Here is a 14,641-nt window from a genome sequence, read left to right as displayed (position 1 = left end):
TTCAGGAGGGAAACACCAAATATCCTTAAGTGTTCAGTGGTATCAAGTCTTACCATTTCCTTAGCTCTAGTCCTTTCGTTCAAGGTCTTCCAACTTATTGGAACTGTCTGTAAATATCTCTTCCTCTATAATTCATTCCGCTTCTTCCCATCCTAAATCAGGAAGTCCAGAATTTAGGAAAATATGTATCTTTGTCTTTTCATAAAGTTAGACATGCTCCTCTGTGTTGTAAAGAGTCATTGTGCTTCTGTTAAGAAGTAGTTGTTTCAGTGATGGGTAGTGTATTGAACCTCAGCACATATATACACACCCACTGACCAGAATCAGGCCATGTGTGTTCCTATAAAGAAAGATTTTTCCAAATTATTTAAAAGCCAAATAAGTTGTTACCAACTTGGGAGCATTATTTTCAGCACTTAGTTGTTCATTCTCTTTCTGTGCTCTTTTCACTTTTGACTCAGATATGGCCAGTTTTATCTGAGACTCTAAATAAGCACCGGGCTGATAATCGGATTGTAGAACGTTGTTGCAGATGCCTCCGTTTTGCTGTTCGCTGTGTAGGCAAAGGATCTGCAGCCCTGCTGCAGCCACTAGTCACACAGGTGAGTTCTCTACAAGAGGGAAAATGTAGAGTATACAGAATTTTGAAATAGGAGCCTTTTAGAACAAAAACTCTGCTGATGAAATGAAACATTTTTGTATTTCTTAAATACAAACTAAAATATATTTGAAAGAGATAAGTAGTGCCTGTGGTAGGTATGTTATTTATAAGGCAAGTAGCCTGTAATCTGTTCTGTATAGTGATAGTCTAAATAGGAGCACATTTCAGTGTGGAATTCAGAAATGGGAATGACTTTAATGCTCAGCTCTTATATACCCATGTTAAGCATTTTATATTAATTTCCTTTTTAAAAATGTGGCAAGTCAAACTTTGCTATTTCTGACCCAAAGAGACTTTCTTCTTTCTTCACCATAGTTAGTTATTTACATAAATCTCTTACTTGTCAAGAAATAAATTTGACTCTTTCAATCACCAAGATTAGTATGTAATTATGTTGGTGTGCCTCACTGTACATGGCTCTCTGAGATCATATTCATGTCTAGAATATTCTGTATGAGACACCTATGACTAGTGACTTAATTCACTGAGTAATTTATGTTGGTGTTAACCTTACAGTAGGGCCGGAACTAGATATAGGCAAGTGAGGTGCCATGGGCACAAAATTGATGGAGGTGAGGCAAAGTGCCAGTCCTGCATTTGCAGGACTCTGAGCAAGTACCTTCTCAAATTTTGCACTCGTGCTGTTAGGAGAACTACCACAGGGCTTCAGGCTAGACCCCACCCAGCCAACCTGAAGTGACCCTTCTCCACCTGGGCAGGGCATCTATCAGGCTGACTCTGACAGTGAGTGCACCCTCAAGTTCTGCCTCACTCTTAAGGAAGCTCTCCTGAGCCAGGGTCATGCTGTTGCAGTGTCAGTTGGCACTTACGTGACCATGCCTCCTTAAATTGTAGATTTGATTAGAGTTAAAGAGTTAAAGTTTGTACAGGTAAATATTTTAACAGAATTTTAATTTTTAGTGATTTTCTGCATTTACTGTACCCTGAGTACAATAGTATATGTTTGCATTTAGGCTGTGTCCACCTCTGGTCAAGTGTCCCCTTCAGGTCAATACGTTCTGGGTCCAATACAATGTGATTTAACTCCCCTTTGCTATTGGAGGATACCTTCATGACTTTTATGTTATTCTTTTATTCCAGTAGCATAGGGTAGCATCTTATGTGACAAAAATCCCATAAATTCGAGGTCAGTAAGCTACAACCAGTGGGCCTGCCACGTGTTTTTGTAAATAAAGCTTTACTGAGAGATAGTCATGCTTATTCATCTAATTATTGCTTATTGGCCATTTTTGTGCTACAGTGGCAAAGTTAAGTAGTCAAAAGATTGTAAGGCCGGCAGAGCCTAAAACTTTTACCATCTGGCCCTTTAAGAAAAAGTTTGCCTAAGGTAGATAGCTAGTGGGAAGCAGCCGCATAGCACGGGGAGATCAGCTCGGTGCTTTGTGACCGCCTGGAGGGGTGGGATAGGGAGGGTGGGAGGGAGACGCAAAAGGGAGGGGATATGGGAACATATGTATATGTATAACTGATTAAATTTGTTAAATAAAAAAATAAAATAAAAAATAAAAAAAAAGAAAGAAAATGTTTGCCAACCCGTAATTTATATTGTTCGTTTAGTACAGCATATAGTTTTGAGTATACAACACTGAACAGATTCATAGCTCCCATCTCGTGTTCTTTTCATGGTATATGCTGATAAGCACCAGTTACTCTACCCTTCCGCTCCCACCAAGCTCAAAGAATTGAATTTATATAATAAGCTGAATACATACATGTTGCATGAGCTTTTTTTTCCCCTTTTGCTGTACCACGCAGCTTGTGGGATCATAGTTTCCCGACCTGGGATCGAACCCTGGACCCATGGCAGTGAAAGTCCTAACCACTGGACTGCCAGGGGATTCCCATGTGATGGCATTTTAAGTAGATGAATGTACAGTGGCCTCTTAATTTTTGGAGGATAGTAGGGTAAAAACCCTAAACAAATAATTTAATTTAAATATTTATATTGTATTAAAATTTTTATTCTGTAGAGATTCAGATATCTTGATTGGAAACACTGTTTTTACTCAGATGATTAGATAGAGGGATTTAGAAGCCAATTTAAACAATGCTTTCAGAGTCTCCTCTAATATGAGGGGCATTGGATATTTTGTTCCTGCTGTGGTGGTTTTTTAAAAAAAGAATTACCTTTGATGCAAATAAGAGCAACTTGTAGGTTGGAAAATTAAGGTATATTGTTAGGGTTTTGTAAATATTACACAAGCCTTGGATAATAACTCCTTAATGGTTCCAGCTTGAAGTATTATACAACTCTCCTACAACATTGTTTTGGAAAGATAAAAAAAGATTAAAGGCTTGAAAGAACTCTAAATAGAGTACTTGAAAATAATTGAGGAATTGAGCCCTATGTTTTAGAAAATGTTGCCAACAAGCTTTACTACATTGTCTTAAAGAGAAGAGACCAGTCTATCTCAGAATTTCTTCCTCCAGACAGCTACCTAAGCTGATACTTTTTTAAAAAAAAAATAATTAATTAATTAATATTTATTTTTGGCTACGTTGGGTCTTCATTGCTGCGTGCGGGCTTTCTCTACTTGTGGCGAGCGGGGGCCACTCTTCGTTGCAGTGCGCAGGCTTCTCACTGCGGTGGCTTCTCTTGTTGTGGAGCACAGGCTCTAGGCACGCGGGCTTCAGTAGTTGTGGCTCACGGGCTCTAGAGCACAGGCTCAGTAGTTGTGGCTCAAGGGCTTAGTTACTCCGCGGCATGTGGGATCTTCCCAGACCAGGGCTCGAACCCGTGTCCCCTGCACTGGCAGGCAGATTCTTAACCACTGTGTCACCAGGGAAGTCCTAAGCTGATACTTTTTGAGGGGTAAAGAATTGAACTAATTGGGTTTTCCCTTGGCAGATGGTGAATGTTTACCATGTACATCAGCATTCCTGTTTCCTGTACCTTGGTAGTATCCTTGTGGATGAGTATGGCATGGAAGAGGGCTGTCGGCAAGGACTACTAGACATGCTCCAGGTATGTTTTCTTGGAGGGTCTAAAGGCCTAGCAGTGTGTTCTTCACCATGTCTTTAATTCTGTTGCTTCTTCATATTTCCTTCCCTGGCATGATGATGTCCTAATAATAGGGAGGTAGAACTTACTAGTTGTTCTCTGGACAGGCCTGCTTGGGAGAATGAGAGAGAGATTGACCACACAAATGTACTGGTCATTACAGTTATTACTGTCTGATTTATGCTAGCCAGAGATAGGATTTTTTTGGAGGGTGGGAAGGTGGGCAAATGGATTTAAAATAAAGGATCTCTAAGCTCAAGCATGATTCTGTTTTTGATTTCTTGCCTGGAACAGCCAATGAACTAGTTTACTTAGAAGGGATGGTCTTAGGGTAAATAGCAGGCATTGGAAAAGTCTCCTGATATACTGCTTTTACCCTCTCCTATTCACAGGGTGGGGAAATATATTAGGGAGTTAAATCATAATGCTCCTTTTCCCAAGATGTCTTTCCCTTTAAAATTGACATTTCATAGTTATTATTATTAAAACATCAACTACTCCCTTAGTGGACCAGACCATATCTAGTACATGAGCACAGTCTTCACTTTCAGAAACTTCTAAAAATTTGAGGTGACATCTACCCAGTTTCATCAACAGAAATCTGTACCCTCAACCCTTTCTGAAATGTGGACGTCATATGTGAAGACTGTTTCTGTCAGCTGAGAAAGATTTATATCTTCCCTTTGTTGACCTCTCATCAAAGTCTTTTTCTTTTCTTACTTAACTGTGCTTCCCCTCTTTGTTCTCTTTGTATATGTTATGATATTTAGCAAGTCTGAATCCCATGGCATTAATTTACAAGCATTTGTTTTAAAATCACTTCTTTTCTAGGCACTGTGCATGCCCACCTTTCAGCTCTTAGAACAGCAGAATGGGCTCCAGAATCACCCTGACACTGTGGACGACCTATTCAGGCTAGCCACCAGGTCAGTCCTTCTGAAGAGCAACCCTTTTTTTTTATTGCTCATCCTCATCACTGCTTGATCTTGTCACCTAACAGTTAACTGTTTCCTTCTCTGTAAAATGAGGTAAGAGGAGTAGGTATAGATTAATGGTTCATAACCCAAAGTTAAATCGTGAACCAGAATATTCCCATAAATGAAGAAGAGTTGGATGAGAACAGGGGAATATAACTGATTTCCTTGCATGAAGGAGGGAACATGCCCAAGACAATAAAAATGAGCTTTGCAAGAATATTTGACTAGACAGTCTGTAGAATCCCATGTAGTTTTAACATTTTATGGTACTATGATATCATTCTTTACTTAAACTTTTTCCTTGAGAAGCTTAGCATCCTTTAGATATAATCATATCTCAGAATAAAAAATCCTTAGGCTTTTAAGGTGCCTTAGAAGTTATCTGGTATGTACTTCCCACCTCTACCCCTAGTCAGCCACCCCACTTGTTGCTTAAATTCCTTTTACTAGTAACACTGACATTTGTATTCATTCTAAGTCCTTAGCTCAGGAATTTGAACCAGATCAGTTAGTAATGAACACTGTTTTTTTTGTTAATTTTTGGACAAGTTAGAAAACGCTTTTTTGTGTGTGCGTATGTGTGTTGGTATGAGAGAATTGTTGGGTGGGTTGTCAACCTGTTTTCCCGGTGTGTTCCTTGAAAAATCAATCTGTAGAGATGCTCTTTGCACAAATTGTTGCCTGGTAAAATAAATTTGGAACAATGTTTTATCTTTTTCTTGGAGATTCTCTGTAAACATTAGAGGATCTGAGAAAACTGAGTGGGAAGTATAGAGTTCCCATATACCCCTAGCTTCCCCGCTCCTTCCCCACAGCCTCCCTTACTATCAACATCCCCCACCAGAGTGGTCCATTTGTTAGAATTGATGAACCTCCATTGACACGTCATTGTTAAAGTCCATAGTTTACATTAGGGTTCTGTCTTGGTGGTGTTCTTTCTATGGGTTTGGACAAATGTGTAATGACATAATGACATATATCCACCATTATAGTATCATACAGAATAGTTTTATGACCCTAAAAATCCTGTGTGCTTCACCTATTCATCCCCTTACCCTCCACTCCCTCAGTCCTTAACAATCACTGATCGTTTTCCTGTCTCCATAGTTTTGCCGTTTACACTGGCTGCTTTTATAGCCTAATCCTGTCATTTATACCTAGCTTGTCTTTCCACACCAGGTTTATTCAGCGTAGCCCTGTTACCTTGCTGAGGAGCCAGGTTGTCATCCCTATCTTACAATGGGCCATTGCCTCTACTACCCTGGACCACCGGGATGCCAACTGTAGTGTCATGAGGTTCCTACGAGACCTCATCCACACAGGGGTAGCCAATGATGTAAGTATAAACAATGTAGTCTTTCTACTTTGTAGCTCATTGTTTTCTCATATCTCTTTCTCATTCCTTAGGGGAAGACCAACATCTCCTTATTTGATCTGTGTTGGTAGGCATATTCCATAGTGAATCATTCAGTAACCAAAATATCAACTAGTAGATTTAAGACAACCTGTACTAAGTGTTGTAAGCTGTATCAACTAGTCTGAAAATATCTCTGCTCCCAAGGCATTTGGTGTCTAATTGAAGAGAGAAACAGATACGGTTATAAAGAATTAAACAACAGCAACAAGGCAGTATTTGATTGTCAGATAAGTGATAAAAGTCATGATTGCTATGAGATCAGAGGAGGGAAAACTCTTTGGAAAGAAGTAGGTTGGGATAACTTTCTGGAAGAGGAAGGACCTCAGTGGAGCCATTTGGATGGATTGGAGAGGGGAGGAAAATCTAACTGGGGTATAAATCATAATCAGAGAAAGTTAGGATAGTACTAAGTATACTAGTAGACACTTAAGAGACCTTTTTGGCTGGAGTAGTAAAGTGGTTCACAAAATTTTCAAAGGTAGGTTTGACTAGATGTGGAGTAGAATTGAAGGTAAGGGAGAGCAGTGAAGAATTAAGTATGTGACTAGGCTAATTACTGAAGAATTTTGACAGTAAAAAGAGAGAGGGAAAAGAAGAAAATAACTAGAAGTGAAAGCCACTTTAAAAGTTTTTTTTTTCAACATATTAGAAATATGTATATTCAAAGACTAAGAAGGAAGAAAATAAGTTAAGATTTTTTTTGATAGAGATTAGGTATCTGGTAGAAGTCTTCTTTTTTTCAGTTGCTTTTTAAAAAAGGAAATACAGATACTTTAAATTATTTTTTAACAGAAAAAAAAAGGTTAAGAAAATTGCTACCCTTAATCTCTAGCCATTGTTTCTCTTCTGTGTTCTATTCATGAAAAACCTAAGGGTTGGGCTTTCCTGGTGGCGCAGTGGTTAAGAATCCGCCTGCCAATGCAGGGGACACGGGTTCGAGCCCTGGTCCGGGAAGATCCCACATGCCGCGGAGCAAGTAAGCCCGTGCGCCACAACTACTGAGGCTTCACTCTAGAGCCCGAGTGCCACAACTACTGAGGCTTGTGCGCCTAGAGCCCGTGCTCCACAACAAGAGAAGCCACCGCAATGAGAAGCCCGCACACCACAACAAAGAGAAGCCCCTGCTCGCTGTGCAACTAGAGAAAGCCCGCGTGCAGCAATGAAGATCCAATGCAGCCAAAAATAAAATAAATAAATTTATTTAAAAAAAAAAAAAAAACTTTAAAAAACCTAAGGGTTAAGGTTAATCTCAGCTGAAGCCCATGCCCATTTCCTTGAAACTAAACTCTTAATATTTTCTTCCTGGTGACAGAACATTTAGTGGATCTTGTGAATCCAGCTGTCATATATACTTTCTTCCCCGGGAAAGAGAGATTACCAGACTAAAGGGGAAAGAGTACTTGCTCTTTGGAAAGTTGAAATTAGAATTTTGCTGTTCTGTTTTCTTACAGCATGAAGAAGACTTTGAATTACGGAAAGAACTGATTGGACAGGTGATGAACCAGCTTGGACAGCAACTTGTAAGCCAGCTGCTTCACACGTGCTGCTTCTGTCTCCCCCCATACACCCTACCAGATGTGGCCGAAGTGCTCTGGGAGATCATGCAGGTTGACAGACCGGTAAGATTGTTTTCATAATCTTTTTAAAGGGCTAGGGTTAGGGTTAGTCCCTAACCCTAACAAGTCCTAAACAGTTCCTTGAGAGGCTGACTATAACTTTGAAACCAGTCCTGTTGTATGTTCGTGGAACCTGATTTAGGTATATTGCTAAGTTTAATTGTTAAATGAAGGGGTCTATAGAAGGGTTCTTGAAAACATGTTTGTGTCACTGTCATAGGGTTTATTTATTACCAAAAGTGAATACTAAGCATTGAATTCAGCTATGTGGCTGGCCAGTGGGAAATTTGTTCACTTGTGAGAGATGCCCATATTACAGGTTATTCAAGAAGTGTTCATTCATTTCAGGTTCCTTAAATAGGATTATATGGTTCCTTGGTAATAAATCTAGCCAGAGCATTTGGAGGCATATGCATATAAAACTAGCCTACAATCTATAGCTAGATTTGTTTCCCCTTTGGATTTATTTATATCCTGCTTCAGTTCTTGAACCAGGTTCTTTATCACCTGAGCATGCAAGTTTTTTTTAGGCTATCCAGTAATGTCCAACTAATTTTAGTACTGGGCCACATGATTATAAATCAGGTTGTGTGTACTACATGAAAGTTTTGAGTATAATGGTAGCATATAGTGTATAGCCTGTAAATTATTTTTTTAATGAGGTTTATAATTTGTAATATTAATATAAAAGCAGTTCAGAAAAGTACACAGTTGGACCTAATGTGAGCTGACTTGATTGAACCACAGAAATCCAGGTACATAAGTATCTTATAACTTTTAAGTCCCTGTACATCTTAATGTTATCTCCTATTTTATATCACTGATTGCAGTTCTTAGACTCAATTTCAGCAGTTTCACAAAAAAAAGTACACTTTCACTCTTAGACCCTAATGTTACTGAGGCAAAAGTTCTGCCTAGTCTTGGATTTGTGTGTTCATCTCCACAATTCAATGATTAGTGTAAATTGTCTTAGGCATATGCATTACTTGATCGTTAGCTCACTCAAATGAAAAACAATCACATGTAGGGTAGATGGTAGATGTGTAATGGATTTCTAACATTTTCTCTAGGTTTCTACTTCAGAAACAGCCCCATGAACCTTAACTTTTTTTTTTTTTTTAATTATTTATTTGGTTGCTCCGGGTCTTAGTTGTGGCAGACGGGCTCCTTAGTTGCGGCATGCAAACTCTTGGTTGTGGTATGCATGTGGGATCTAGTTCCCTGACCAGGGATAGAACCTGGGCCCCCTGCATTGGGAGCGTGGAGTCTTAACCACAGCACCACCAGGGAAGTCCCCTCCATGAACCTTAATTCTTACTCATCAAACTCTGTGAGGCTCCTCTGTGACTTTGGTTTCATCAAATAGCTCTGCAGTTCTTCCATTAGCTCAAGTGCTTCAGGAATGAATAGCACCTGTAGTTCCCTTGCTGGCTCTTCACAACACCTGTTCCATTTCAATCTAATACAGTAGTATTTTTTGTTTTTCTAAAAAGTATTCTGTGAACCCCTGGGGACCAACAAGTTTGTTCCAAACATTATTGATAAGAGAAATAAAATTTCCATACTCTTACTTTTAAATAAATATACTTGGTTTCCAGGTAACACAAAACTTATTATGTACATTTAACCTTACAAAAACTTTTGGATTTGTAAGCATACAGGTAAGGGCTAAAGAAGAAAATGAGAGCAGCAGTTTGGGGCAGGAACAGAAACCAAGTAGCCCTGTGCTCTTAAGTTTACTATGTACCCACTGAATTGCTAAATAATTTTAAAGTGATTGTTAAAATAGATAACCAACAAGGACCTACTGTATAGCACAGGGAACTCTACTCAATATTCTGTAATAACCTAAATTGGAAAAGAATTTGAAAAAGAATAGATACATGTATATGTATAACTGAATCACTTTGCTGTACACCTGAAACTAACACAACATTGTTAATCAACTATACTCCAATGTAAAATAAAAAAATTTTTTAAATGGTTTTCTATAAACACCAACTTAAAACTGAGTTTTTGTAAAGGAACTCTTACATAAATTTAGGTTGTCTATATGCTGTAAACTGATTGAAATCGTAACTAAGGATATAAGTCTGAAGAAAATTAACATTCTTGAGCACATTCTCAATCATACATTTTCAAAGTTCAACACAGATTCTTCAGTAGAAGATGACGTACCAGCTTTGTCTCTTGACTTGAATATCTTGAGAAATAATTGATCTACATCAGTGTGTAAGTTTAAGGCATACAGCATAATGGTTTGATTTACATATATTGTGAAATGGTTACCACAGTAGGTTCAGCTAACATTCATCTTCTCCTATGGACACAATAAAAAAAAAGAAGGAGGGGCTTCTCTGGTGGCACAGTGGTTGAGAGTCCACCTGCCGATGCAGAGGACGTGGGTTCGTGCCCTGGTCCGGGAAGATCCCACATGCCGTGGAGTGCCTAGGCTCATGAGCCTGCGCGTCCGGAGCCTGTGCTCCACAATGGGAGAGGCCACAACAGTGAGAGGCCCGCATACTGCAAAAAAAACAAAAAACAAAAAAAAAAAAGGAAAAAAATGTTCTCCTGTTGTTGAAAACTCATAGGATTTACTTACTTAACTAGTTCTTATTTATCTTATAACTGGAAGTTTGACCTTTTGACCACTGCCTCCAGTTTCTCTCCCCCCACTTTTTGCCTCTGGTAACCACAAGTCTGATTTCTTTTTCTGAGTTTTGTTTTGTTTTTCTAGATTCCACATATCAGTGAGATCATACAGTATTTGTCTTTCTCTGTCTAACTTATTTTGCTTATCATAATCCTTTGAGGTCATCCATTTTGTCAGAAATGGTAGGATTTCCTCGTTTTTTTTTTTAATAAATTTATTATGTATTTATTTATTTTGGCTGCGTTGGCTCTTCATTGCTGCATGCGGGCTTTCTCTAGCTGTGATGAGTGGGGGCTACTCTTTGTTGTGGTGCGCGGGCTTCTCATTGCAGTGGCTTCTCTTGTTGCGGAGCACAGTCTCTAGGCTCACGGGCTTCAGTAGTTGTGGCACGTGGGCTCAGTAGTTGTGGCTTGCAGGCTCTAAAGCACAGGCTCAGTAGTTGTGGTGCATGGGCTTAGTTGCTCTGTGGCATGTGGGATCTTCCTGGATCAGGGCTCGAACCCATGTCCCCTGCATTGGCAGGCGGATTCTTAACCACTGCGCCACCAGGGAAGCCCAGGATTTCCTCATTTTTTATGGTTGAATAATAATATCCATTGTGTGTACCACATACTGCAACTTCTTTATCCATTCATCATCCATGGACACTTAGGTTGTTTCCATGTCTTGGCTACTGTAAATAATGCTCCTGTGAACATGGGGTGTGGTTATCTTTTCGAGTTAGTGTTTTTGTTTCCCTTGGATATATCCCAGAAGTAGAATTGCTGGATCATGTGGTACATATATTTAATTTTTTGAGGATCCTCCAAACTGTTTTCCATAGTGGCTGTATCAATTTACAATCCCACCAACAGTGTACAAGGGTTCCCTTTTCTCCATACCCATGCCAGCACTTGTTATCTCTTATCTTTTTGATCATGACCATTCTAACAGGTGTTAAGATGATATCTCTTTATAGTTTTAATTTGCGTTTTTTTCAGGTACCTGTTGGCCTTTCGTATTTCTTCTTTAGAGAAACATTTATTGAGGTCCTTTGCCCATTTTTTAATTGAGTTATTTGGCTTTTTGCTAGACTGGTATGGGTTCTTTATGTATTTTAGATACTAACCTCTTATCAGGTATATGGTTTGCAAATATTTTTTCCCATTTCTTAGGTTGTCTTTTTACTTTGTTGATAGTTTCTTTTGCTGTGCAGAAGCTTTTAGATTGATGTAGTTTCACTTGTTTGTTTTTATTTTGCTGGTTGTGCTTTAGGTGTCATGGCCAAAAAATCATTATCAAGACCCATGTGAGAATGCTTTAGGCCTTTGTATTCTTCTGGGAGTTTCATGGTTTCAGGTCTTACATTTAGTCTTTAATCCATTTTGAGTTACTTTTTGTGAGTGGTGAAAGGCATGAGTCCAGTTTCTTTCTTCTACATGTGAGTATGCAATTTTCCCAGCACTATTTATTGAAAAGGCTGTCATTTCTACATTGGGTATTCTCATCTCCTTTGTCAAATATTAGTTGACAGTATATAGTTTAGCTTCTTACTGTTTTTGTTTTGGGGGGTACTTATAGTTAACTCATGGGTCATTTTGGATGCCAAAGCTTTGTCAGTTAAAGGGTTCATTCATGCTGTTTGCCTCTGCTTGTTTTTGTCTGAGTAGAATGTTGTCTTCTACTCAGAAGGGGCAGCACTTGGAGAATTATGCAGTACTTTTTAAGCATTTATAGTGGAATATTTACTTTTGCTCTAGTCTTTTGTGTTCATAAATTAACAATGGGAAAACACATAATGTAAAAAATTTAGATATAAAATAGTTATTTTACAACTGAAAACTGTGACCAAGGCATACATCCTACTTAAGAAAGGCATGAAGAAAAATTAGAGCTTTTTCAAAGAATAACAATTCAAATGAAAATAAGAACCCAGAGGAAGTCTCTAGAATTTTGATTTTTAAGCTTGCTCCCACTCCCCTTCCTCTTCAAGCAGTTTTTGTACACATGAAAGATATAAAGAGACTATGCTCAGATGTAAGTAAATTGTTTTAAAGAGCAACAAGAGGGACTTCCCTGATGGTCCAGTGGTTAAGATTCCATCCACACTTCCATTGCAAGGGGCATGGGTTCCATCCTTGGTCAGGGCACTAAGATCCTGCATGCCGTGTGGCTAAAAAAAAGAAAAAGAAAAAAAGAGCAATAAGAGTGAGCAAAAAAAAAAGAATTTTCTAACCCACAGAACAGGCAGATATCACAAAGGAACTGACTGGATATGACTCCTACTGAGAGAGGTGACCTTAAAATCCTTAAGATTCTGGATTCATATTACGTGTATACACTTTTTTAAATGTTTACTTACTATACTTTTTGTCCCTGCTCTTTCTGGTACCTGAACTTTTGCTTTGGATTGCCTTTGATCTCTAAGCTCAAGAGTTTTCTGGCAGCTGTTTAATTTTTAAAATATTACATAAGTTTACTGACAGAAACAGAACAATAGCTTTATCCAGAAGCGACTTCACTTCCAAGGTTGAAAGGCTCTGTCTGAAATGACGCCTGCTGCCCCCTTGAAGGGAGTCTAGGCATGCCTTTGTAGGCTGTTCCAACCCCCAGTGGGTTGGAAGGCCAGAAATAGTACTTCTGTTAAGTCCTTTACTTGCTTCCAAGTTTGGGGAGCTAATGCTACTAAGGAAAAAACCTGTGGGTTTTGGTTATCACCTGTAGGATCTCAGTTGAGTAAGCCCTGCCTTCTTTTAAAACTCTCGTCCTCTTCTTTGTACAGACTTTTTGTCGATGGTTAGAGAATTCCTTGAAAGGTTTGCCAAAGGAGACAACCGTGGGAGCTGTCACAGTGACACACAAACAACTTACAGATTTCCACAAACAAGTCACTAGGTGAGTGATGATCAGCAGCAGGGGTATGTAGAAAAAATATCTTTGTTTCTTATACCACCTTAGTTATAGATACACCCAGGAGTATTTTTGTGTGTGTCTTTGTAAATTCAAAGTTTTGTGTCTGTTTAGCCTTGAATTGCACAAATTGGCATTGGAAACCAATCTGGGGGAAAGTATCACCATGCTGTACATGTGTGCCTCAGTTTTATTGTATTATACATATCCTGATGTTCTTCTAAAAGAACAGTGCGTTCAACAGCCCACTACCCTTCAGGAAATCTGTCTGTATCTTTTTAAAGTCCTTCCCAGTTCTTATCCGTATTCAGGGGTCAAGAATGCAGGTGTCTGAATAGGTGAAGCGTTGGTTGTAAAATATTATAGAGTGATGTGGACTGCAGTGAATTAGGAAATTTTTACTGTGCCTAAAGATATTCAAATTCAAATTTAATTCAGGCCAACCAAAACATCTCTCTGGGATGCATTAGGCCCATGAGCCACTTGCTTACAGCTTAGTTAAAATGTTAAGTTGTACATGTGTGGGTTTTTTACTATAAACATAATAAACATTTTAAATATACCTACATAGTCTTCCTAATTACAGTTTTATAGCTATAAGGTGTTGATTGATTTCCTTACAGTGCCTCTATTAATGTTCATTTTTTCAGTATTATGGATAATATTGAATATCTAGCCTTTTCTTCTTTTGATTATTTTCCTTAAAATGCAATCACTGAATCAGAAATTACGAGACTTTTATGGTCCTTGATAGTATTAATGACAGCAACTTAAATTGGATTTTGTAACTGTGTGTTACCTTCCTCTAATATTCCTTTTTCTATGTAGAGTCTTTAGAATTTTGACTAAATTTTAGGCAATGGCTTATATTCATACAACTGTGGAATGATTTATAGGTCCAAGAATGAGCTGTTGCAGTGAGCTTGGTAATGGTGAAAAAGAAGAAGAAGGAGAAAAATGCATTTGATGATACAGAAAAATATATAATATATTATAAAGGGAAAAAAATAACAATTTTGTATAACCCAACTTGCACTTAAAATTTTTTTAATTTTTAATTTTGATAAAATACATGCAAAATTTACTGTCTTAACCTTTTTTTTAAACCATTTTAAAGTGAACTGCTCAGTAGTGTTAAGTACATTCACACTGTTGTGGGATTAATCGCCAGAACTTTTTCATCTTGCAAAACTGAAAGTATGCTTATTAAACAACAACTCCCCATACATATCTCCCTCCCTCCAGCCCCTAGCAACCATCATTCTACTTTCTCAGTTTGACTATTCTAGATACCTCATATAAGTGAAATCATACAGTTTTTGTCCTTTTGTGACTGATTTAGCATAATGTCCTTCAGGTTCACTCATGTTGTAGCAGGTATCAGAATTTCCTTCCTTTCAAAGGCT

The 14,641-nt window shown here is 38.4% G+C and overlaps 1 protein-coding gene across 1 annotated transcript in view; it reads left to right on the top strand.

Moving 5' to 3' along the window:
- TNPO3 (transportin 3) overlaps positions 1-14,641 on the top strand; it is a 322,931-nt gene that overhangs the window by 298,619 nt on the left and 9,671 nt on the right. The window contains exons 20-25 of the mRNA XM_082632672.1: positions 462-602; positions 3,531-3,647; positions 4,515-4,609; positions 5,840-5,996; positions 7,529-7,696; positions 13,108-13,220. Of these exons, the coding sequence (XP_082488798.1) occupies positions 462-602; positions 3,531-3,647; positions 4,515-4,609; positions 5,840-5,996; positions 7,529-7,696; positions 13,108-13,220 (791 nt within the window). The remainder of the gene's footprint in view (positions 1-461; positions 603-3,530; positions 3,648-4,514; positions 4,610-5,839; positions 5,997-7,528; positions 7,697-13,107; positions 13,221-14,641) is intronic.

This window comes from Mesoplodon mirus (genome assembly GCF_964341445.2).
Source record: "Mesoplodon mirus genome assembly, chromosome: 9".
In the NCBI taxonomy this organism is placed as follows: Eukaryota; Metazoa; Chordata; class Mammalia; order Artiodactyla; family Ziphiidae; genus Mesoplodon; species Mesoplodon mirus.
The sequence above is the reverse complement of the archived record's forward strand: the minus strand, read 5'-3'. Positions and strand labels throughout refer to the sequence as shown.